The sequence below is a fragment of the Carassius gibelio genome, chromosome B18 (assembly GCF_023724105.1).
Source record: "Carassius gibelio isolate Cgi1373 ecotype wild population from Czech Republic chromosome B18, carGib1.2-hapl.c, whole genome shotgun sequence".
Classification (NCBI taxonomy): domain Eukaryota; kingdom Metazoa; phylum Chordata; class Actinopteri; order Cypriniformes; family Cyprinidae; genus Carassius; species Carassius gibelio.
This window is the reverse complement of record NC_068413.1, coordinates 21993966-22018801: the sequence shown is the minus strand read 5'-3', so window position 1 is coordinate 22018801 and position 24836 is coordinate 21993966. Positions and strand designations below refer to the sequence as shown.

The window sequence follows — 24836 nt, the reverse complement described above, 5'->3', positions numbered from 1 at the left end:
GACATGGTAGTCTCATTCAAAAGGAAGACAAGGGTTTTTGTACAGCACGCTGAGACCTTTTTTTTTCTAGCATCTCAGGTTTCTCATTTTATGATTAGAAAAGCATGTACACAGTGGTATTATTAGAGAATGAGACATCAATGCTATCAGTTTGCATTTTTTATGACCCTTAGTGACATTTGAAATGTTATTTGAAACACTGACCCAACATTCGTAGCTCAATAATTGAAGCCACTGCACTTTCGCTCTTCGAATCCAAGGTCACCTATATCTTCTCTCCTATAAATTAATGATAATGACGAAGGCCTCAGAAATGCTTGACCCTCCATTTAAAAATGCTGCTCCTTCAAGGTCCAAGGCCAAGCGAGAAGCATGAGAAGTCCCAGCACCACAGAGTGTTTTTTGCGAGCACTCCAGCTCTGTGAGAGTTATTGTTCCATCTGAGTCGCATCTATTAAGGTGCGATTCATCACATAAGTACAGAGGGCCTCCGCTGCCTTTGCTGTTTCCCCGGGTGGAGAAGATGCATGACTTGCCCTGTAGGTGCAGCCGAGCGCATATGCAGTTGGGCAGCTTTGATTAAGAGTGTCATAGCCAAGGGAAGGACATAGGCGTGGAGCCTCTCGTGCAGTTAATTATCATCCTGTCTCAGCAGGAAACGCGAATAGTGGGCTGTAGATTGGTGCGGTTCGAGATCACTGGAAGACTGTCTGAAAGCGAGGCAAGTCGAGCTCGGCCAGGGGTGTCAAAATCATTTTCAGGCTTTTAGGCGCAGCCCACCGAGCCATTTAGCTGCTGAACGCGTGATGCTTCCTACACAACGTCTGCCAAGCGGACGCTGCGTACGTCAGGCACAGAATGAATAAAGACTCCCATCAGCCGTGCTTGTGTTATGGGTGACTAACCTCTCGCTGAACTGGCGCTCATTCCGCACGAGACCCAGACTGTATGGTTATTTGCAAATGCAGCTGCCACAAAGCAATTCATTCTGACTGTACCACCTGTGGCTCTGAGATAACCCTCGGGACTTTTCTTTTGCTCTTCAGCCTTCCTTCTCTGCTCTTTCTCTAATTTCCGAGTGCGATTGAAAAACACAACGCTACTTGCATTTGCAATCTGTGCTAAGGAGAGGCGCAAATCCAATTTAGTATGCTAATGCGCTTAGATGCGTGCATGTCTCTGAGGAACGTTTCTCAACAACAAGGTTATGCAAATGCCGAAGAGCATGCCGAAGGGGACATGGCGCCCTAACAAAGGACGTGCAACTTTAAGCAACGTAGGCAAAAACAAGCTTTTAGGGCACTGTAGTCCTTTTAGCCCGGCTGTTCTGGGGTTGCATACCGGGTTGGATGACATTGACGTGTACCGGCAGCAGGTGATGCGTGCGTGTTTGTGAAGTGTGGAAAAACGCCTGAAGTGACAGCCGGGTGTTTGGCTCCCCCGCTTGGCCCTCGGGAATCTGCTATTAAAGAAGCTACTGCCCATTATGGAAGAGGACCACTGATTCGGTTAATTTTATGCTGGAAAATTATTTCCCTGATGGGCAGTTTCACCAGAGCGCATTGTCTGTGGAAAAAAAGAGCTCTAAAGCAAAAGATAAAGCGCCTCATGCTCTCTGTTTAATGGGGATGTTTTGGAATTCATGACACTTTCGGTTTGGCCTAAAGGCCGCTCGTGCAGCGAGAAAGAAGAAGAGAGAATGAGGCATAAAAACTACATATATAAGTCAGACGTCTCATTAAATGGGCTTCATATGGCATAAAAGCACTAATATAGACAACTGACCCGCTTGTCACGCCGCTGGAAAACTGCCACATTTCCTTTCAAGCCTGATTTGCAGGCACATCCATTATTTCTAGCCTTCTGAGATACTGATGGACTTTTTCCTGTATTGGGATTCAGAGCTTGAAAAAAGTCCAGCTGTTACATACCTTAAAGCACATTTACAAGCCTCTCTCTATGGGAAATGATGGCTAACATGGCATTTGAAATTACAAACTGACATTTGTTATTTGAAATTTGTATATTATTTCCATCGTGATTATGGAAAAACTGTTGCATGGAAGAAAATGGACATTCCTATCAATTTATGATCAGCCAGCTAAGCCCCTCGGTTGCTTTTGCTTCTGTGTCTCTGCCATGCTTTTTTGAGATATTATCGGGAAAAAAAATGAAATGTTTGGTTCACCCAAAAATGATCATTATTTAGCCTACTCACCTTCATGTTGTTAAATTACGGCTTTAGTCATAGCAATAACATTATGCCATTTAAATTTGATCATAAAAGCTCAAATATGATTGCTTGACGTGCAAAAGCCAATGAGATTCATTCTTGCGTATCATATTAGTACGTATGAGCTTCCACAAGAACCAGTGAGATTTGTTCACGGATCAAGCAAGAATGGTTGTATTTGTACATATAAAACTTTTGTATATGTTCGCTGATCAATTGTTTATATATGAATAAATGCATAAGCTAATTTAATATCATTTATTATTATTTTTTTCCTAATTTAAAGTAATTGCGGCAACAAAAAGACGGGAATAAAGCCACTCAGCCGATATGGATTTATTTTGTATTCTCTTTATGAAAATTTTTAAGCGTCACATTTTTGACTGAAAATACTTTCAGTGGAAGGACAGAAATCAGACAGATTTCAAAAAGAATAAATAAATAAATAAATACACTTTCTGAAGATGACTTAATGTCTTAAAGATTTTGAATGATGTGAGGGTGAGGAAAACCTGTTGTTTTGTACAATTTAAATTGACTATACATAACATTTTTTTTTTTTTTTTTTTTTTTTTTTTTTTTTATTGTGCGTGTTTGTTATGCTATTGCAAAAGTGTTCTGCTTTATTGCTAGCATGTTGTTATGTGGTTTAACCTAATATGGTAAAATCAAAAATTCACCCCAGGTCTCTGTAACAGCCTCTAAATATGGCTCAGGTCCCACCTTCAATGGAAGTCTATGGGTTTCTGTCTCCCATTTATCATATCCTAGCCCAGAGTCATATGCTGATTGATTAGCAATAGCACATCTCACCTAAACAAACTGCACATTGGTAACATGTTGGATTTTAATAATAAGTACAGTATCAGGTAAGTGAACAGCAAAGATGTTTATGCTATGATATATACTGCGATCTCACAAAATGTTTAAATTATTGTGACCTACATTTTTATTTATATGGGCCTTAGTGCCAGCGGAAGCTATAGTCATTGTATTTTTTTTATTTATTTATTTTTTTACATTTTTTTAAGACATGAGCTAAAACGGTAAAATAATGTCTTAATTTAATTTATTAGCAAAGACTTCATGTCATGGTATTGATTCATCAATTTAGTTCACCAAGAGTGGTGCTTGGTATCCCAGCCTAGTTCTGCTGTGCAGGTTATGGGAATTTAGGGAGCAGGAATATGTGTGTGCGTGTGTGTGTGTGTGAAGTGCGTGTAATATCTCACCATCTGTTTTGAGAGTCAGAGGCGTCGGTGGGCTCAGGACCCTGGCGTTGGTCACAGTGTTCTTCACTTGGCACACGTAGCTGCCCACGTCCGAGGGCTGCACCTTGGAGATGTACAGATTTCCCGTTTCCTGCGAGATGAATCGCCGGCTGTCCTCTGCCACGAACGAGGGAAGCTCATTGAACACCCAGCTGTAGATGATCTCTGCCGGGGCAGAAGGAGAGCAACCAGATGAGCTGTGAGAACAACACACATGTCCCTAAGGAAACCACTGCCTGAACCTGCATTGTTGCCCGCTGACCTTGTCAGAGCGAGGGCTCACAGGAGGGGGAGTCTGGGAGCTGATGTGTAGGTGATATGGATTAATTTACCGCTCTCTACTACAGTGTTCAGGGCAATCATCACCAGCATGTTATAAAAACCTAAAGAGATAAAGTTTCGTGTTGGCATACTGTACCAAACTGCATTGGAATGAGGAAAGTAACCCTTGTGTCCAGACTAGGCCCCACACAATAAAGCAGAAAACAATAAATCACATCTCTTCTATGCAAACTGTTGTTGCAAATTGACCCATCTTAAATCAAGTCCAAGACCATAGTTTCAGGAGCTGGGGCTGAACTCAAATCAGATGGTCTCAGCGTTTTATAGACAAGCTTCAGATCAACATTTACTGACATATTATTACAATCAAAAGTAATAGTAATAAATTTTAAAAAAGCATTTACATAATTTGACCGCAAGGCACTGGCCAAAATGTCTCCATAGCCAATCACAATATTAAAAATTACAGTTCTACAGTTGAAAAAAAAAAAAAAAGGTCAAGACATGCAATCATTATGTTTTTGTGATCAATCATTACTGTCACTTCCGAGAATGGGGCACATTTCTTATTCCGTACAGATACGCAGAGGAATGAAGTATTCTTTATCATGTCACATTGAGCCAGAAACCAAATGACAAAAGGCAGGCTGTCAACAGAACAAAATTATGTGTGTTTTTCTGTAACTCTGAAGCGGTTATATTATGCCATATAAATCCAGGACATATACTGATAGCAGATTACTACTCTGATCCACGCTGTTTGCCTTGTGTCGAATATCATAGTCACATAAGATTTCTTGCTGCAGAAAAGGAGAAAAGAAAGGGAGTGAGAGAGAGAAACTTCCTCTTGATCCAAATGAATTTCCCCAAGACCAATTTACTCACCAAATAATTAAAGTATGAATTTCATAGACCATTGGTTTCTTTTGCATAGTAAATACAGGTGGCGCGTTCCCGTTGATTAATCACTGAAGGATTGCCACTCTTTAAAGAGATTCCAGTTCAATTTTTCATACACAAGGGCCAATGTCACCTGAGTAAACAATGAATATTTATCTCATAAATAAAATTCAAAAGGACTCTCACGAAAGGCGTCCTCATAAAGCGTCAAACAATATAAATCACAATACAGTATTTCTAGCTGACGGCCTCAGCGCCTGAGGCTTCTGATACCGTTTTTCGAGTTCATGCACTGGGTTTGCACAAATACCTACAACTGTCAGTGACTGAGGAAAGTTGAAGTTATTGTTCAAGAGGCACTGAACTGGAATGGAATGAAAATTCATTATGACTTTGATCTGAATATTACAATAGTGCTTTATTTCTGAAGTATGAAGTACGGTTAATTTATGTTAATTTACGGTTAATTTACGGTTTTCTGAAGTATGAAGTACGGTTATATTATAGCAAGTTTATAATATAACAGGCATTTGTAACTAAAGTACCTTTCCCATCATTGACCATTTCAGTATGACAATGCTTAAATACACAAAAGGAGCAGTATTACCTACACCATTAGCATTATTTACACTTTATTTTGTTTTTACTAGCTCAACATATGCTTACTGTTTTACCGGAATGTGAAAAAGTGAGAAAGAAATCAGACTTTGTGTATATTTTATTCCAGCCAAAATCGCACATCATATCATAAATGTAATTTCCGACCACGTACTGTTGGACATTCCCAGAAGAACCTGAAAACGACATTAAATGGAGCAAAGATAAGAGTACACAGTCATTTTTATTTTAAATGTGTAACATTAGCGCTCCACACATTCATCAAGGTCAGCAACCAACAACGCCTCCTCTACACTTTGAGTGGTAAAGCAATAGCGATCGTATTGAGAGTAATATCCTGTTTACATCTCAGTGATCTGAAATTATTTTCAATTACTTTCAGTTTTAAAGTCATCTAGCCATATTAATGTGGATGAAACCTCCTACGAGCAATTTAGGCAAATGAAAGACAAATTAACCTCAAAGCCGTCCTACAAGTCCTAAAATAACTTCCCCGCAGTTCTTCCCATTCCACACATCTCAAATGTTAATCCTCTAAGCAAACATTTAATAGTTCCCTCTCATAACCGAATGACGTTCGTACAGGTCTTACAGTCAATGTGTTAATAAAAAGTTAAAATAAAAAAGTTAAAACGGAACAAATAAAGTTGCATGCTTACTGGCTAAGTCATACACTTAATCACTTACTTACTAATTTTAATTTATTTATGGAAAAGTATAGTGTTGTAAAGAAATTAATGTATATACACAGCTTACACTTATCAACAAAACAACTGTCAAGTATTTAAGCAGAACCATTCCATATATTCAGTCCAGATTTCTGATACAGCATAACATTCATATCATGGTTCACAATAAATTGCTTGCTATTGCTAAACGTTTGCTTTTAAAGTGTTGATCTCATCAGATTCTTAAAACCTGGTGCCCCTCAGAAGGTACGCAGCTCTGAGCCTGATGGGAAATCAGTATTGGCATTTAAAGACAAATCATTCTGTGACCTCGTAGCCAGTGAATGATGTTAATTTTCTTCACATCAGCTTTCCGCGCTAGTCAAACAATTGCAGAAAATCAATAGACTAAAAACAGCCTTGTCTCATGTAAATAGGTTGCTCGGTTCCTCAGTTCCTTAGTTCTGGTACAATGCTACAGCTCTGCCTCCTACACACTCTTGAAGAGCGCACAATATTTACTATAACATACATACAGGAGCATTAAAAGACATCAGTTATGTAGAAAACACAATCTAGCTACATAGGCATTATATAAATAGTAAATTAAAGTAATATATTGTGATAGAGGGCCGTGTGTTACCGTGTCCCAAACGACTCAAAATAATTAACCACAAAGTTAAAACAACGAACTCTGCTGCGCTGAGCGAGAGTGCTTCTCTGCTGTCTTCATTTGCTATTGGAAAATGTATATTTCCCACTAATGAAGTCATAATTACTGGCATGTTGCATTCTTTTCTGTTAAAAATAACAGTGAACAGTGGTTTGTGAATTTTAATGCTTAGCCTAAATAATTTGATTGGTGCTGTAATCTTAGGCCCACTCCAAATGCTCTCATTGGTTGAGATGCATGATGACACTCATCCCAAGCAAGTAATGATCAACATCCCACCCCTCCTGTTACCAGTGGTTTGTCTGTGTGTATTCAGAGCCAGTGAGCAATATATATATATATATATATATATATATATATATATATATATATATATATATATATATATATATATATATATATATATATATGTAACAGGGATCTCCTCCACTTTTCCATTAGAGGACAACTGAGGAGTGAGATATGAGACAGGCCACTAAAACGCTTCCTCATGTTGCCTGTGTCTGCGTGAAATAATTGTCTGACTGTGATTTCTCTTCATTTCTAATGATCCGGTAAATTTGAGCCTTGATGCTGATGCTTGTCTGGAAACACACTGCATCGACCAGCTGTAGACGGATTGGTTGACACACAAGGACCGTAATTTCCCATGTGGAACAGGAGGCCCAGTCAGTTCTGATGCAAATCACTCTGGCAAAGTCCTTTGATGTTATTCATCACTATTGTCCTGAAGAAAACACACAGCACCAAGAAACTGGATTTGGATGAATCAAATAGTGTTTCTTCTCAAAGTTCACCCGGGAGGGCATAACAGAAACCAATCAAACTTTGCATTTGCAGAGTTATAAAATAATGTCATTATGATTATTAGATGACACATGCTAATGAAAGCCGGGCTGAAATAAGTGAAACAGAGCTGCCAATGATATTCACCAAACATAAAGACATCCAATGACGGGAGGAGTGGGAAGAGATAAGCTATTTCAGCTACTATTTCAGTCTGCTTCAAATTCAGTGTAATACTTGCCATGTCTTTATAAAAAAAGAAAAAAAAAGAAAAAAGAGACACTGAGTGAAAACTGTTTCAAAGTAAATGCTCAATGCATGAAAAATAACATCATACAGTTAATACAAGCTGAGAGTGAGTAATGAATAAAGCGCACTATCACTTTAACAAAGTCTTCTTCATTAAGGGACTAAGCAGACAGGAAAAGAGGAAGCTGGATGAGGTTACTCGGATCTCTGGGAGCACTAAATGTTCTAAAAATGGCCATTTCACCACAAGCCTTTCATCTGATAGTGCTCGTTCAACTGTCCTGTCTGTATCCTTCTCTTCCCAATCTCTGTCTCACTCCATCCGAGTTCATTTAACCTGCAATTACAGGGACTGGTGAAAGACAAGCAGAAACTAGAAAGCCACTGAAGAGAGAAAGGTGAGTCCAGGCTGGTTTATGCTGGTCCTGGCTAGCTTGAACTAAACTCTTACACTGGTTCCGGAAACAAGTGCATGACAAAACTTCTTATTCCTGTTAGAACGAAAGCTAACATGGACAGATTTAACAGTTTGTCACATTTATGTGTCATGTCAATACACAAACACAATACACTTTTTAACATGTAAAGATCCTCCAAACACATAGACATAAATCAATGTGAGTGTATTCAAACAAATTAATGCATATTATATATTTATGCTCTTTATGCTTACAAATTTTTCTATTTTAATGTATTTAAAAGATTTATTAATATAATGCTGAAGCTGATTTTCAGCAGCCATTACGCTAGTCTTCAGTGTCACAAAATACCCATTAATAATGTTGAAAATAGATTTTTTTAAGGATTAAAATAATAATAATAATAATAATAATAATAATAATAATAATAATAATAATAATAATTCGATAAATAGGCGATACATATATATTTTCGCTTTTGTTTTAAAACAACACCAAGCCCCTCCTGTGCAGAGATTATAAACATATTATTTTTGACCTTGGTTAGTTTTCAGCAAAAAACATATTTGTTAGAACAAATAAACATTATTTTATATTATATTTTAATGAGAGTACACTGAAAACTTAGAAAATAACTATAATGATATTAATCTCTGCTTTTTTCATTTAACAATTTATTTATTTACTTATTCTTGAGACAGATGCAATTGAAACCTTGATATTTTAATTGTGGGTTTAACATTAATAATAGTCAAAAACAAAAGAGATGTAAAAATACTTAAAAACCTTTTAGAGCTCCTTGATTTTAAGTTCAGGAACTTGAGTTGAGTCGAATGCCTTGGGTACACCCCAGTGAGACCCCATACAGAAGCATGTGTGAAATCAATCCAATAGTGAAGCGAGATGTCACAAATGGGGTGACGTGAGCAACCAAATGCACATGTAAGTTTCTGCTCTTCAGTGAGTTCAAAATGTCTAAATGTAAAACAAAATCGGTGGCGAGCGGAAGGTTTTTCAAATTGTGTGCTCCTCCCTGCCCATGCTATCTCTTGGGTGGGGATACGCACAATTTGTGCATCATCTGTTTGGGAAAGGAGCATGTAGGGTCACACATGGCGGCAAGGCAGCCGGTGCATGTCTTCACACTATGGCAGTGTTGCAAGCGTAATAGGCTGACCTGCTAAAAGACCTGGACGATAAAGAGGAAAAGGAATCAACATTGTTGGTAACTAAGTCGGGCCACAGATCTGTTGCTTTGAGCCACCAAGGAAACAGTCAGAGCCATCGGCAGTTCCATGGCAGCATTGGTTGCTACGGAGTGACAACTGTTTTTGAATCTGTCTGAACTACAAGACAAGGACAGATTCATCCTCCTAGATGCCCCATTATCACCTTCTGGCCTCTTCAGCAGCTCTGCTGATACTGTCTTCGAGAGGTTTTAGGAGGCGAAGAAGTAAGTGGCGGCATTTCTGCATATCCTCTTTCACCACCTCCAGGTCTTTGGGACTGCTGAGCGGGAACAGTCCCAGCGTCTAGCTCCTCATAATGCCAGACCCAGAAGCAGAGCACTGAAACCCATACCCCCCACAGAAAGATCGGGGGTGGGGCGGTGCTCTTGGTCAGGGTCCTCTTAACAGAAAATGGATATGTGGACCATTATTATGTCCAAGAGGACCACTGCCAAGCGGTCCTGACAATTCCAACATCAGGACCCTCAGGGGAGCCCACTCTGGGGAGGAGAGGTACACACCTCATTATATGGTGCCCGATCCTCCTCAGTTTCCCTTAGGAAGCTTTACTGGTATCATTGCCATCCCCGGTTCTTCAGGATTTAGTGGGCTCCTGCGAGCAAATGTCCCAACCCCCCCAATGGCAACAGCATGGCATGGGATAGCTCGCCCCTTTAGAGGAGGGCACTAGAGCAGTCAGGACAGTTGTTCCCTGCCAGTCAACCGCTTGGGTCACTCACTGACACTCACTGTCAAACAGTTTCAGAGACTGTTGTGTCAGCTGCATCCAACGTGATACCTTTTGACCCGCTTTACATGAGACCCTTGCAGTGGTGCCTCAGAACCAAAAAGGTTTTCACCGAGGGGGAGCCCGCTTTGCATAATCAAGGTCAGGCGGCGATGTTTACGTGCAATAGACGTGGAAGAAACATTGGTTTTTGTCTCAAAGCCCTTCGCTGAGTGCTCCTTGTCATTATGTAGAGCTAAAGCTACAAAAGCGCTAGCACCATACTTCACCCCTGCCCAGACTTATGGAAGTTGTGGGAGTGGCCCCTCAGGGGGCTCAGCATATAGCATCTGATCTCTAATCTGATGCTGTTGGGACCATACTCCAGTCCAGAGCTCTCACCATCAGGAGACTGTACACCTTGAAGTGAAGCTTTTCACTTCTTGGTGTGGACAATGACTACAATACAAAGTAAACAGCTCAATCGGTACAGTTCTGGAGTTTCAGCAGGAAAGTTTCCCCGCAGTGTCATCCCCCATAAACATACAAGGTTTATGTAGCGGCCATAGCTGCTTACCATGCCCTTCCGGGTGTTCAAACATTGGGAGAGTACCCATTGGTTACACGTTTCCTCCATGTCACCCGGAGACTGAGGCCAGTACAGTGCACCAAGTTTGCCCCAGGTATGTCCTTAAGGTTCCCACCTCGTTGCCGGGTCCCATAGTACTACAGGACTTCCAGGAAGCAGGCCAGGAATGATTCAAGCTCTTGACACTTACGTCCACAGAGCTGCCCAGTGGTATAAGGCAGATCAGTTATTGATTTGCTTCGGTCCATGAGTTGGTGGGTAGTTGATGCAATCACACTGGCCTATGAGTCCTCTGGCCTCCCTTCATAGACGGGGTCAAGCGCACTTGACCCAGAGTATGGCAGCCTCCAAGGCCATATCAGTTGGCGTGGCTCTCCACTATATTTGTGCTGCATCGGGCTGGTCATCTCCACACACATTTTTCCGGTTTTACAATCTGGACCTGACAGCCATATCCAGGCCCCAATTTCTCTCATCTCGATGTGCTTGCCAGACATACATCAGACAGGGACTTGCTCATGTGGCATAGTGGGTATTTTCGTTCCCAAAACGTTCGACACAACTCAAATTCCTGAATGTGAACGTCTCGAGGTAATGTATGTAACCATGGATCCTCAAAGGGAATGAGATGCTACAACTCCCTGTCATACTCACTGCTTCTGCAGAAGCTAACGTGCATTTTCTGGATGCACCTTTGTGCTTCCTGGTTGCTCACATCCCTTCGCTCGTGACGTCTCGCTTCTCTGTTAGACTGATTTCCCACATGCTACAGTACGGGATCTCGTCGGGGGCATTCTCAAAGCATTCGACGCAGCATCCCATTCCCTTTGGGGAACCATGGTTACATACGTAGCCTAGAGACATTTCATTACTTTGTTTGAAGAAAAAAAAAAAAAAAAAAAAAAAAAAAAAAAAAAATATATATATATATATATATATATATATATATATATGAACTAATCTAAATATAAGTTTTTTTTTGAATTTTATATTATCTTAATTTTTTTTTTTTTTTTTTTTTCATGTAAACTATAGATTCTGACCTTTACATCAAACAGACATAAATTACTGTGGCAGATAACGTTACAATAATATAATGTATCCCTAGTTGGAAGGTGTTGTGTTGCTTAATATTTTTGTGGAAATTTTCGTGGCCTAATGGTTAGAGGGTTGGACTCCCAATCGAAGGGTTGTGAGTTCGAGTCTCGGGCCGGACGGAATTGTGGGTGGGGGTAGTGCATGAACAGCTCTCTCTCCACCTTCAATACCACGACTTAGGTGCCCTTGAGCAAGGCATCGAACCCCAACTGCTCCCCGGGCGCCGCAGCATAAATGGCTGCCCACTGCTCCGGGTGTGTGCTCACAGTGTGTGTGTGTGTTCACTGCTCTGTGTGTGTGCATTTCGGATGGGTTAAATGCAGAGCACAAATTCTGAGTATGGGTCACCATACTTGGCTGAATGTCACTTCACTTTTTTTTTTTAACCTTTTTCAGGATTCTTTGATAAATAGAGTGTTGAAAAGAAAAGCATTTATTTGTATTAGAAAGGATATGTAACATATATAAATGCCTTTACTTATAGCACTACACAGTCTTTTGTCCAAAATTTTCAGACATATAACCCTATCAAATCTCATTATGAGTCATTCACAGTTGGAATTACTGGCTTCTGAATTTTGATCATCTTTTGTCTATTTCTGTTGATTTGTCGAATTGATATGTCTAGGATAAGCACATGCACTAAAGAAAATACAAGTCAGATTTCAACTCCTTCATTTAAACAGCTTCAGAGCTGTGATGATTTGTTTTAGCTGTAGTACCAAATGCACTTGCATTTTAATGGGGCATGAAAATGTGCCACTTTCATAATATGGAACCTACAGTAAGTATGAAATACTGCAGAGCAAATCTACTACTGGCATAGAAGATAAATCTATATGACTGGTAATATCCATCTTATAAGTTCTTTGAATATGAGATTCGTTTTCATATGCAGCCAGCATTTAAAACAAAATGCATGCTGGTGACCTTTATGCTGCTCTTTTCAACAGAGTATAGAGACGGAGACACAACAGAGAGTGTACCCACCTGGCGAATGAGGAGGGGGGGCACACATTAGTACAACACCCTGGCCTTCCCTCACCGAAACAGCTCCTCTCGCCCGACCGCTGAATGCCCCGAGATCTGCAAACACACATATGCAAGCGTGGATTTAGCCAGTGACAGAGTGACACACGGTGGCACAGAGGCAGCTGTTAACCTGCAGATTAAGGGTCAGAGATTGCATGAAAATCAGATAAGCGCTCGCGGCTCGGCTAGATTTAGTATCTGTCATCTGAGGTTTGACCTCCGCATGAGCTTTCACTTTAACCTGCTCCACACCCCAAACCTGCTGCTTAAATCTCACTTCCTGTTTCCCTCTGGACATGACGGCCAAGTGGTAATTAAAACAGGTAACCTTGCTTGAAGCCTTCAATCTTGTGAGTACTTTTAAAATACCAACGGATGGTGGCAAATCATTTTATTTCACAAAAAGCCGAGAACTGTGGGCAATCATTACAATTTCAAACCATGTCTGAGGAGAGACATCAGATGGCATTTTTAAAATGTAATTTGAGTTGGAACGTAGAGGTGAAGGTTTCCACGTGTAGCGGCACTCTGGAAATGACACAGCACAGGAGTCTCACAACTAAGTCGACAGGTGGAGCTACTGCCGTTAATCTGCTGAAACAAATTGCATTTGCATAAATTACCATAATTAATCTGCAATCTCCCAGCACAACACAATGCCACTGAAACTATTTAAAATGAGAAAGAAAGAAAGAAAGAAAGAAAGAAAAAGAAAAAGAAAGTCATTTTTGGCTCAGTTTGAGCCTCCACTTAGAACTTACACTTCTCTAAGCTCTTGGTTACAAGTTGCAAATACAAATGAAACGTTAGCAGCATTTATGGAGGTCAGCAAATCAATAAGTGTCCCAGTTAAGCATCGCTGTGCTGACATATCAACAAATATAATGGCACAACCAGAGTTCGACTGGAATGACACTTAATTTGGCTTAGCAACCACATTTGTTCAAGGAAACAAACAATATCATTATCTAATTTTTTTTGTTTTTGTTTTTTTGTAGACTCTTGAGAACAAAAGCAAGTGATAAACAGCTTTTACTAATTAAACAACTTTGCTAACAAGACAACTTCTCAGTTTTTTTTTTTTCAGTTATTTGTCTGAGATTTACATTGATAGTCTATATATATATATATATATATATATATATATATATATATATAAATAACTATTTTTTCATTTTAAGATTTTATATCCTCTGAAAATTAATTTTCACTGCAAAAAAATATATAAAAGATACTTGTGTATCAGATGACACACTACAGTTAAAATTCTAATCAGTTACTTTAGTATGTTAATATACATCAAATGAAATATTATTAAAATACTTTACAATCTACCTTAAAGTAAAACTTTTCATTTAACATGATTAGAAAGTGTACATGGGGGTATTAAGAAATATATTAATTGATTATATTTATTTTATATTTATAATTATATTTAATTATATTATCTCAAGTAAAGTTTTTAACCCCTTTGCGTGCAAACATCGCTGACGGCCCCAGTTTATTATTGTTTCACTTTCACAGCACATTAAACATCACTGTCTTACTTCATCTGGACAAACTGTGCATCAATGGAAAGTTTAAAGACTCAAGCTTCGATATTTGACCAATATTTTGATAAAACATTGTTGCAGTGACAGATATTTAGTGATTTATGTCAGGAGTGCAAAATAATAAATCCGTATTATGCCACATTTTGAATAGAAATTCACAACTCACTCATATCCATTCACGTCAAGAGCGGTTTATTTGTGTTCACATAGACTCACTGAACAGCGTCAATAAGGATTTACAGACCAAAGATGCATATCTGCGGAGATATATGGATATATTTACTGATGTTTACTTCATATTTCTTCAGACAGAATCGTCATTTCTATTCATTTTCCACGGATTTACGCGATCAGATGATAAACAGCCTCTCCCAGCGATCTGTGTGTGCGTGCAGTAGTCACAGCTTGTGCGGTGTGTGACTCAGACTCTGATTGGGTCTTTCAAACGTCAATCTTAGTTTCATATCTGGACACCGCCCCATCGTGTCACATGCTTCCTGCACACTTCCTGGTAGTTATCTGGCCGAAACAACACTGAAACACCTCTGTACACACAAAATATCCGAATAATAAACCCCCGATTACGATAGTAAAGCTTGGTATGAGAATTTCTTGAGATCTGGGGCGTTTTTATAAAAAAAATCGAAAATGTACATCGGAAATGCTAACTTGTGCAGCGATGAAAAAGGCTACAAAAAACATATTTTTACAACAGTAAACGACCAAATTCCACCCCTGATCGCTAAAGGAAGTTATTATAAACACTCGATCGGGGTTTAAAGTGAGTTTTGAGTAAAAGTGTACTAATAATTTCATAAATTGTCAGATGTAGCTTGATGCTAACGTTAGCACCAATGCTACTAATAGCAGGTGCTTTTCTTCTTCATAATGCATTTTTGTCTCAATAATTCACGTAAGGTCGTAAGAAAATGTTTTGTTGTATTTTTATAGTAAGACTTTTGATAAATAAGGGCTAAATGCAAAGAGAGACTGAAGTGAGATCGTTGCTTTGTAAAGCCTGAAAAACCACAATCAAGGCTAATAAAGGTGGAATAAAAACAAAAGAATAATGATAAAAGAATAATGCGGATAATGTGTCATACTTGGCGGAGGTGTGAAAGAACCGTTTGGTGAGAACAATACAATCATGAAACGGGCAGTTTTCACAGCCAAACACACATATAAAACACACATCAGTGTTTACATGTGAGATCTTACAGAGATGACAAGGGCCATAAATCAATCTGATTAGCCTTCTCTAAAAACACACATGACATGGCCTTAGAAAATATTTCATAAAATTCACAGTTTTACAGATTCGATTATGAAATTTTTTATGAATTCTTGGAAGACTTGTGGCCTTAGCTACACTGTGTTTTCAAACTCATTTCCTACATCAACATTTTTTTAAATACATTTAAAACATATGTTTTTAATATTTTTATTTTTGTTCTTATGTTTGAGCTTATATATCTCTATTATCATAACAGTCTGAGTGATTCTGATTCCTGAACAGTAAACTTTAAAGTGTCAGCTTTGTGAACATATGTTGAATATGTATCTAGTCAGAAAGAATCATGAGCAGAAACCTTTTTATTTTGGGTATGTAATTTCGGTCTCCATGCCAAAAAAGGGGGGTTACTAGTAAGGGGTTAAAATACTATTAAGATGTGGAGTATACTATAAGTGCACATTCGATACAATTAAATACACTTATTTTTCACAAGAATAAAAACATCAAACAGGTCGGTTTTGATCATATGTTGACAAGCAAAAGCTTTGTTCTCCATTGTTCTCCATCCCGCATGTGAAAGAGTTCCAGCATGCTTAGACATGTGGGTATTTATTTATTTATTTATTTTTCATCATTGTGGGTTAAGACAGAACATAAGACAGAGCTTATGGGACAGGATACGAGATGTTTCATCTGCCCTGGTCATGGGTGGTGTTGATTAGCCCCTTTCAGACTGAAATTAGGCAGTTTTAATTTCACACAGCAGCAGTGATCTTGAGATAAACTACCAAGCGTGGTAAATTTCTGCATATCAAACTAACACAATCCACAAAAACGAGAAACAACATTCACAATCCACACCATACTGTGACTACACTACATTTATTCATCACCTCTGAAAACAAAAGTCATATTGGCTCTAAGAGAATGTATGAGTAAAAAGCAGACAGGGAAGTGCCAAAGGCAATAGGCATCTGGTCTGTCCTGACTGAAGGGTTAAAAATATCTAGGATAACATGACTGGTTTTTATACAACAATGCAGTAAATCACTTCTACTGAACAATAGCTGATCTTTGCCCCTGTCTATTATGAAATCTGACAGAGCGCTACATTCTCTGGTGGAACGTATGATTCGAAAAGCACAACCTTGACATGTTTTCTGACATATTATATAGACATCTATGCATATACAGCATGGCAGAATAATGCTCACGGGTCAACAATAAACACCTTGATTTCAAAGAGTGATAGAAACGCATTCCAGAAAAAAATTAACATTTCACAAATTTTGCAGAAACATATGGCATGCTGTATGTGATTTAACCCTCTGAGGTCTCTGAGGGGTTTATAAATAAATAACTTGAATTGACTTTGATTCTGGTTTTACTGTGTGATTCATCAGCACATTTTGTACTAATGTGATAGTTCATGTAATTTATTTATTTCCAAACTGAAATGTCTTGTCTCAAATCTGAAAACAACAAATGTAAATTATGTAACAAGGCTCCTAACACATATGCTGGCTCCGAAATTATTGTGAAGCTTTTGCATGCATTTTTATTCATTTCAATGTGTAACCATGAAAATTGACATCAGTAGACATGCACAGACATGCATAATCACAGACATTCACACTGCTGCCAGCATTGCAAGGAAGCACAGCATACTTTGTTGAACGCAGTCTGGATTTCCCTTTCATTGTGATTTGCCATTCAAGTTGAACAGCTTGTGTTTGGCCACTATGTTCCATCATTTAGTCACATAGCATTTTTGGGCATTAACTCGTAGTCTGCCATTCTTTTCATTCCTCAAAGCACTTTAGCTTTCTCTTTTCATTTGTGCACAGTCAGATGCTCCTGCATGAATACAGCCATCCTGCAGAAGATAAGCTTGCCAACGTTTCAATCGTACTGTTAACACTCCCCACTACAGAGAAGCTGTTAATCTGTCGCATTTCATGCGCTGCATGGGTTAGAGAGAGCTCTGAAGAGCAAGTGGGCTACATGTTAGTTGTGGTTTAGAATGAATATTTTAGAAGAATGAATTCTTGTTGATCACTTCTGTGCAGAGACTGCTAGTTTTTGCTCACTGAAGTCCTTCATTTGTGAAGAGCTTGACTGCTGCGATTGCTTTGTCTTGCCTTCAAAGTCTCACAGCAGCATGATACACTGATAAAATGTGTTCAAGCACAAAGATAAATAAACTAAAAAGACTAAATAAACTTTTCTCTGTTCTAAGAAAATAAACTTTAATGAACAGAATAAGATCACGGTAAATTATAAACACATCTAAAAAATGAGCATGGAATTACATTCAAATGTGTACCATACTTCACATTTCGCGGCAGTTTTAAAGTTAAATGCCCAGTGAGTAGCGCTAAAACGCAGGTTCAAAATGTGAGTTTGGCACATTTTTGTTACGTTGGTATAGGCACGTATTGTAGTGTAGTGGTTCATAATTCAAATATCTGATAAATGTCCATAAAACCTAAAGCTCTATCGTGTTGGAAATATCCGCTACACCAAACACAACCCTAAACCTACCCGATAGTGTTAACAAATTCAAAAGTGATATTAAAACGTATTTGTTGATGCTGCCGTGCTATTTTAAATTCCTTATGTGGGCTTGAGTATTACGTTTTAATGTCACTTTTGCATTTGTTAACACTATCGGGTAGGTTTAGGGTTGTGTTTGGTGTAGCAGACATTTCCAACACGATAGAGCATTACGTTTTATCGACATTCATCAGATATTTGAATTATGAACCACTGCAATACGTGCCTATATCAATATAACAAAAATGTGCCAGACTCACATTTTTAACCTGCATTGTAGTGCCACTCACTGGGCATTTAACTTTAAAATTGCCGCGAAATGTGGAGTATGGTACGTAATAACGGTGTTGCAGAAATGCATATAGAGGCAAGTATTTCAAATGAGCCTGGGTTGCTTTAAGTTTAGCACTAATTTTCATTGAGTTAAATGTTTTCATTCCTATTAGTGTTTTTAGAAACTTTCAGCAAATGAATCAGTTATCAGCTAGATTCTCTAGCTTATTATCATATTCCTCTAAATTCAATATTGGTTAACTGCTGTTACTGTCCATTTGTGATCAGCAAGGATTTCTTGCACCTTTCCACAGCAGCAAAACCACAAAGAGCCGTCAACAGGCACAACACCTGTGTTTAACGCTCTAAACCTACAGGGACTTCTCACAATGAAAGAGAATGAGATCAAAGTTATCTTTTTTCCATGAAAAACGAAAGCATCTACTGAGAAATGACAAGACACCTCTCTGGGACTGCAGAAAAGGAAGAAATAAAGTTTAAGAGAGAGCAATTCAATAGTTTATATCTTATTTATGCGAAGCGGGGGGTTGGCAGGCCGGGCCGTTGGAATGTAGCAAACGTCTGTTGCTTCTCCCCAGCTCCAGGCAGGAAAGAAGGATTGGCATGAGCTGTGTAATGTATGGCCTTGGAAAGGTGATCTCCTCCAACAAACTGTCACAAGAGAGCCAGGATGGAGAGGCTGGGAATCCCATTGTAACAGGGCAGATTATTGATTTATCAGGCGCTGTCACTACCGCCTTCTTGTTCTCCATATCAGCGAGTTATCCCTGGCCCTCGTCAATTCACTCTAGACATATGAATTATAACTAATCAATGCTCTCCGCTGTAGTCTAAATGGGAAAATAGATTTTCTTTTCTTGTTCCTACATGGTCAAAGGAAAAGATGTGATAAATGACATATCTTTAGACAGCTAGGGTCATGAAACATGAGAGCGGGGCGACATGTAACGAGTTTTCTTTCTCATTTTATTTCTTTCTCCCCTTGCTAATGTAACAGCAGCTGTAAATTATGAGGGCAGCCGGTCATAGCTAAAATTGGCATCATTTACATGACTGTCAAAAACTAAGCAATGAATTCTCGTGATGAGCGTCATACTGTAAAAAGACCCATGTGAAAATAATGGATTAGAAGTTAGGATAGAAAAGATAAAAATCTGTTGACTGGGTTTCTTCTTTTCAGAGCGCTCATCTCGTATTTTCCTTACCCCTCATCTTGGATGGTAAAACGAGACCTTTGTAAGGTAAATCGATATTTGTCTGTTCTCAAATATAAGGGAGGATGGGAGATAAGATAAGAATCTGCAAGAACCGATGCTCTCATTTCAATAATTGAGTGGCAGTCAAGACAACGCATGACCTTTCTAATGGGTATTTAAACTTTATGCGCTGTGATTAATCAAACTGATGTCTGATTGGATGCTCACATACAATTTACGAATGAAAAAAAAGTCCTAATAAAAAGTTTTCCTTTATCCAATTTACCAATCCACAATGAGATCCACCATTGTACATTTTTTGCTGTCAATCAATCAGTCAATCAATCAATCAATTTTGTTCATTTTCCTAATATAAATTGTCCCGTTTACCAATTCACAATGAGATCCTTTTCCTGTTGATAATAATAATAAAAAAAAATATATAATAATAATTTAATTAATAATTAAACAAGCAAAATTTCCACTCTAGGCAAAAACTAAAAGAATAACAAAGTTCAGTACACTGTAAAAATACTTATGCTATTCAAACCAGCGTATTTATGATTATAATAGTAAATGAAAATGAAAATGAAAATAATACCATAACAAATGCCAGTTTGCAATTTCAAGCAGCATAACTGATTGTTTTTTTTGTAAAGGAAAACGACAAGCCTGCACATTCAAGTTATGAATAGTGTATGTCTCCTCTTAAGTAATACATACATATGTACATACATACATACATACATACATACATACACGAGTGCATTTCTCCTTGACCTTTGATGGCACCAAAACGTCACACATCTGAGAAATCCATGAGACCATAGTGTCTTCCAATTGTGATTTTACACTAGGTTTCAGAAGCTTACTCTCATGCACCCAGCAGCTATGCACCCTTAATGCACCAAGGCCTTTAAATTGGAAGCCACTTTTAGCCACTTTCTAGTTCAGAGAATCCAGTTCCTGATGGCCCTGTTTTCTTTGGTCAAACAGAGTAGAGTTCTGAACAGAACCACCCCTATGTACATATCCACAGGCTTTTTTCTTTCAAGATCTTTCCATGCTACCTGAGTCACATCCTCCCACTTTGGAGGGGTCTGCCGAGAGAGGACTGGATCTCAGAAGGGAGTGAGATCAGAGACACTCCCTCTGCCTGCAGCCTTCAAAGCGTGGCCTGGTAACTAGCTTGAACCAGGGAGTTCTGCTTCTCAAAACAAAGAGACAGAAAAAAAAAAAAAAACCCAACAGGGAGCACAACACACAAACTGTGAATAGAATACAGACCAGTAGTTTTCTTTCTCTTCCGTTTATATATATATATATTTCTGAGTCTCCAGGGAGCTGTGGATACTCTGTGCAAACCAACCAGTTTCCCTGGCAAGAGTTGTGAAAGGTCTCTTAGCAGGGGAGGGCTGTGACACATCCGTGTCCGGGCTGAAATACTAGGCCCCTCTCCAAACGGCTGAATTGACCATCTCTGGGAAACTCATGCCTGGCTTCCTCAATCAAAGACAGCAAACAAAGAGAACCGAGCTAAATGTTCCCCTACTGCTGGATGGCCAGAAGAGCTGTTTGCATTTTATGAACCGAGACCTCGACCAATGCACTCCACACAGGGAATCATTGCCTTTAATCATTTTGAAATTGCACAGCAGTAGCTGCCAGCAGAAATCAGCTCTTGCAGCTTTTAAGCGCACTTTAGATTGCTCAGTCCTTGGATGACCAGCTAGATTTGTGGAAGTCTGAAGGTTCAGAGTGAATCCTGATCAGTTCAGTATTACTAGTTGGAGGTACTGATACAACCTGATTACAAAACAGTTGAGTTTCACTGTTTCACAGAGTAGGAGTCTCAGTGTTGTTCACCACAACAGTCTTATTAGTTTTAATGTGCACAATTTGTCAGATATTCACATATAGGGTTGTTTTACTCTCTTGATGTCATCAGGTCTCAGCAAATGCCAACACTCCAACCAACTGTGGAAAATCAAGTCAAAGCTTACATTTGCCTCATTGAATATCCTGTTTGACTCACAAATACAAAGTGGTTGTAAATAATGTAATGTCGGCTTGGGTGCCAGGGTGTTTAAATAATGGTCAATTCATTTTATTGCAACCTGGTTGCGCATGTTGGGCTCATGAGATTGTCCCCTGCCAATAAGAGTGAAAGATCCTTGGGTGTCCAACAGGGTGATGAATGGTGGCCATTTGTTATGTGGAGGCCTGGGAAAAGCTCTGCATCCCAATGTCTGCTGCCAGGAGCTTTCCTTTGTCTCTCCGACAGGCCTTCAGAATGGGCAACAATGACCGGAGCAAGGTTATAGCCAGGCAATGGACAAGGACGACAGAAAAAAACAACAACCCAAGAACAGTGTTTTCATGAGCGCTGGCAGCTCATATGTAGACACAAAGAAAAGACCGGATGATTTTAGGATCTCGTTCGTGGTGCTCTTTTCTTTTGCAGAGAGGGAACACAAAATGCAAGGCGGATACCATTCTGCATGTAGGTGAGAGAACACGCGCAAACACCTCTTCAAAATTACAGTCTGGGAAGTGTAAAACAGGCTTCCTAGCCACAGCTATAATGCATTTGCTGTTCATAAGAATGTTACATCACACATACACTAAATGTTCGTTTTTCTGCAGAAAACACCATGGGCAGTGAATAGTGAAGTACACTATCCCACTGGGTACGCCAATAAGGGTATTATGGCCATCGCTCCTGGGGAAACTGTAAGCAAAACTAACTATGTGTTTTCCAGCAAGCAATTGCGCCTCTAGCTCCACGCTGCATGCTTCCGTGGCTTGTGATGATATTTTGGAGGGAAGCCAAGGGATTACTAGGGAAAGAAATGTGCTTTTTGCTTGTTTTGTGAAGCAAAGCATTAAGGGCATTTTTCCATCTGATGAAGAAAACTTCGGGGCTAGATTTTAAGGAAAGGATCAAAGCAGCATGGGAATAAATTTAATTGCATTTACTTTTAATTAGTAGCATTAGAAGGAGACAGTTTTAGGGTGAGCATGTGGGTATGCCCAGTGGGAATAATATCGATATGAAATTAAAATAAACATTTCACTCTAAACCTGGCCAATGCTGAAAAGTTAAACAATTATAATCACCCAAATAATTAAAAACATAACAAAAGAAAACAAAAGAAACAATTGAAAACAAGAAAATTGTTTTATGTCGGCTAGATGCCAAGGGAACTTGGGGCCAAATTTACTAACAGCTTGCACCAATGCAAACCGTCTTTTTTGCATTAGAATAGTGCTGTCATGATTCACTAAAATATGTCAGTGCTAAAAGGGTGTGACCTTACTGAATATGCATTTGTAGGAGTTTCCATTTCAGATGCAAAATATATGGGAGGAGAGTATAAAAATTAATTGCACAACGTGATTTACTAATGTTTGCCCTCGACAAATTACTGGTATTTACACCATAATTTACTGCCCAAAATAAGTATGTTAAAAGCAGGCAGTAATTTGCACTGCTCTTGGTAGATTGGGCTGGTCAGTATGGAAATGATAAAGCTGCGTCTGTGTTCTTTAATGTGCGCATTGCTAGTAAATCACCTGCAGGATTTTCCCCTCCCATCTGCGCTTTAATGGAATTGCGCTTTAACACTAATCTGGCCTCTTTAGTAAATCTGGCCCATGATGTACTAAAGTAAGTAAAACTGAAATAATAAAACTCAACAAAATTAGTAAAAAGGAACTGAAAAAAACAAAACATGATAGTTCCTCGATGATATTAAAATCTACATTTCAGCATCCAAAATTTGTCAAATTACTCACAGGCAAACTGCAGAAGGGCATCTCGACTCTGGACGGTGCCAATGCTGTTTTCAGCTCTACACTGGTATCTCCCATAATCAATGGCCTCGCTTGCATTGTGTATTATTAAGTTACCATCAATCAAACTGTAGCGGAAATCCGCTTCTGCATCCACTACGGTTCCGTTGATCAGCCAACTGCAAAAGCAATGAATAGAAAATAAATTAGAAAATATAGAAGAAAAAGAACATAACAATAAATCAGCTGCAACTTTTTGATTCTGTTTTTAAATAAAGTTTTCTACACCGAGGAAACTAATTGAAGACCACTACTAGTGAAAATGTAGGAAACGTTTACCTTTACCAATTACATAGTAAGCAAAAGTTGTTTGTCCCCAGCTTGGTCTCAGACGTGTATTTATTTAAAAAAAAATTGTAGGTTTTGCTAGAACATAGTGATCATATTATAACCACTAAAGAGCTTGTAACTTGATGTGTCTTTATATCTTAGACAGGAATATTCATCTATATTACGACCCAGAACTCAAAACCAGATCAGTGTTTAAGAGCTCAGTAGCACCAAGTGGATCATTCAATCTTGCTAACGTCCCATATTTATTTATGCTTATAGATGTTCTGCAAACCCTCTAATCAGAAACATACACTGATGAATTGATGGCTGTTTTTTAAAGGATAGAACTTCTGAGAGACTGTAACGCATACGCTGAATCACAGTATAGTACAATTTCGTGAGTAACATGATGATTCTAGGACATTATATAAATTCTGATTAGGAATCCACAGAGAGAAGTCCAACATCTGCGTCATTAGCTTTAGTCTAACAGAAATGCCACTCACGCAGGATAATAAGGATTCACAGTAAGCTCCAGAGAAATTAAATGTCATTTATTATCCATTTAATGAAATCTTATCCATGTTAATGAAATGAGTAAACTGTACCTGTAGGTCGGAACAGGGTTTCCTCTGGCTTCACAAGTCATTATAACTTTCTTATCATCCGAATCCAAGGAGAAGATTGCATCATCTGGCTCTTGAATGAACACTGGACCAAACTCTTCGCTCTCTGGGGTCAGATGGAGAAAGAAAGGCAAAAACAGGGTTAACAAAGCTATAACTTGTGATGATATAACCCTCATACTTATACCCTAGATATATATGTTTGGTTTGAGATTTTTTGAAAGATTTTTCATCATAATATTCTGTATTGTTTTAGCATTGTATATGCATATAGTTGCTGGGTAAATAAATAAATAAAACATTACTTATTCACACAAAAACATTTGATTTGACATTGTATATAATGCAAGGACATGATATATGTGTAGTCGAGGTTAGTAACTGATGGTTGCGGGTTCAAACACTGCAATGGGTGAAGCATGAGCTATCACTACTGTACCCTTGAGAGAGACACTCACATTGCCTTCAAGTCCTC

The 24836-nt window shown here is 38.7% G+C and overlaps 1 protein-coding gene across 2 annotated transcripts in view; it reads right to left on the bottom strand.

Moving 5' to 3' along the window:
* Positions 1-24836, bottom strand: part of LOC127977144 (contactin-5) — a 288917-nt gene that overhangs the window by 101003 nt on the left and 163078 nt on the right. For both annotated transcript variants that reach the window (XM_052581846.1, XM_052581848.1), the window contains exons 4-7: positions 24344-24467; positions 23406-23581; positions 12733-12828; positions 3466-3669 (exon numbers count right to left, since the gene is read on the bottom strand). In XM_052581846.1, coding sequence (XP_052437806.1) covers positions 3466-3669; positions 12733-12828; positions 23406-23581; positions 24344-24467 — 600 coding nt within the window. The remainder of the gene's footprint in view (positions 1-3465; positions 3670-12732; positions 12829-23405; positions 23582-24343; positions 24468-24836) is intronic.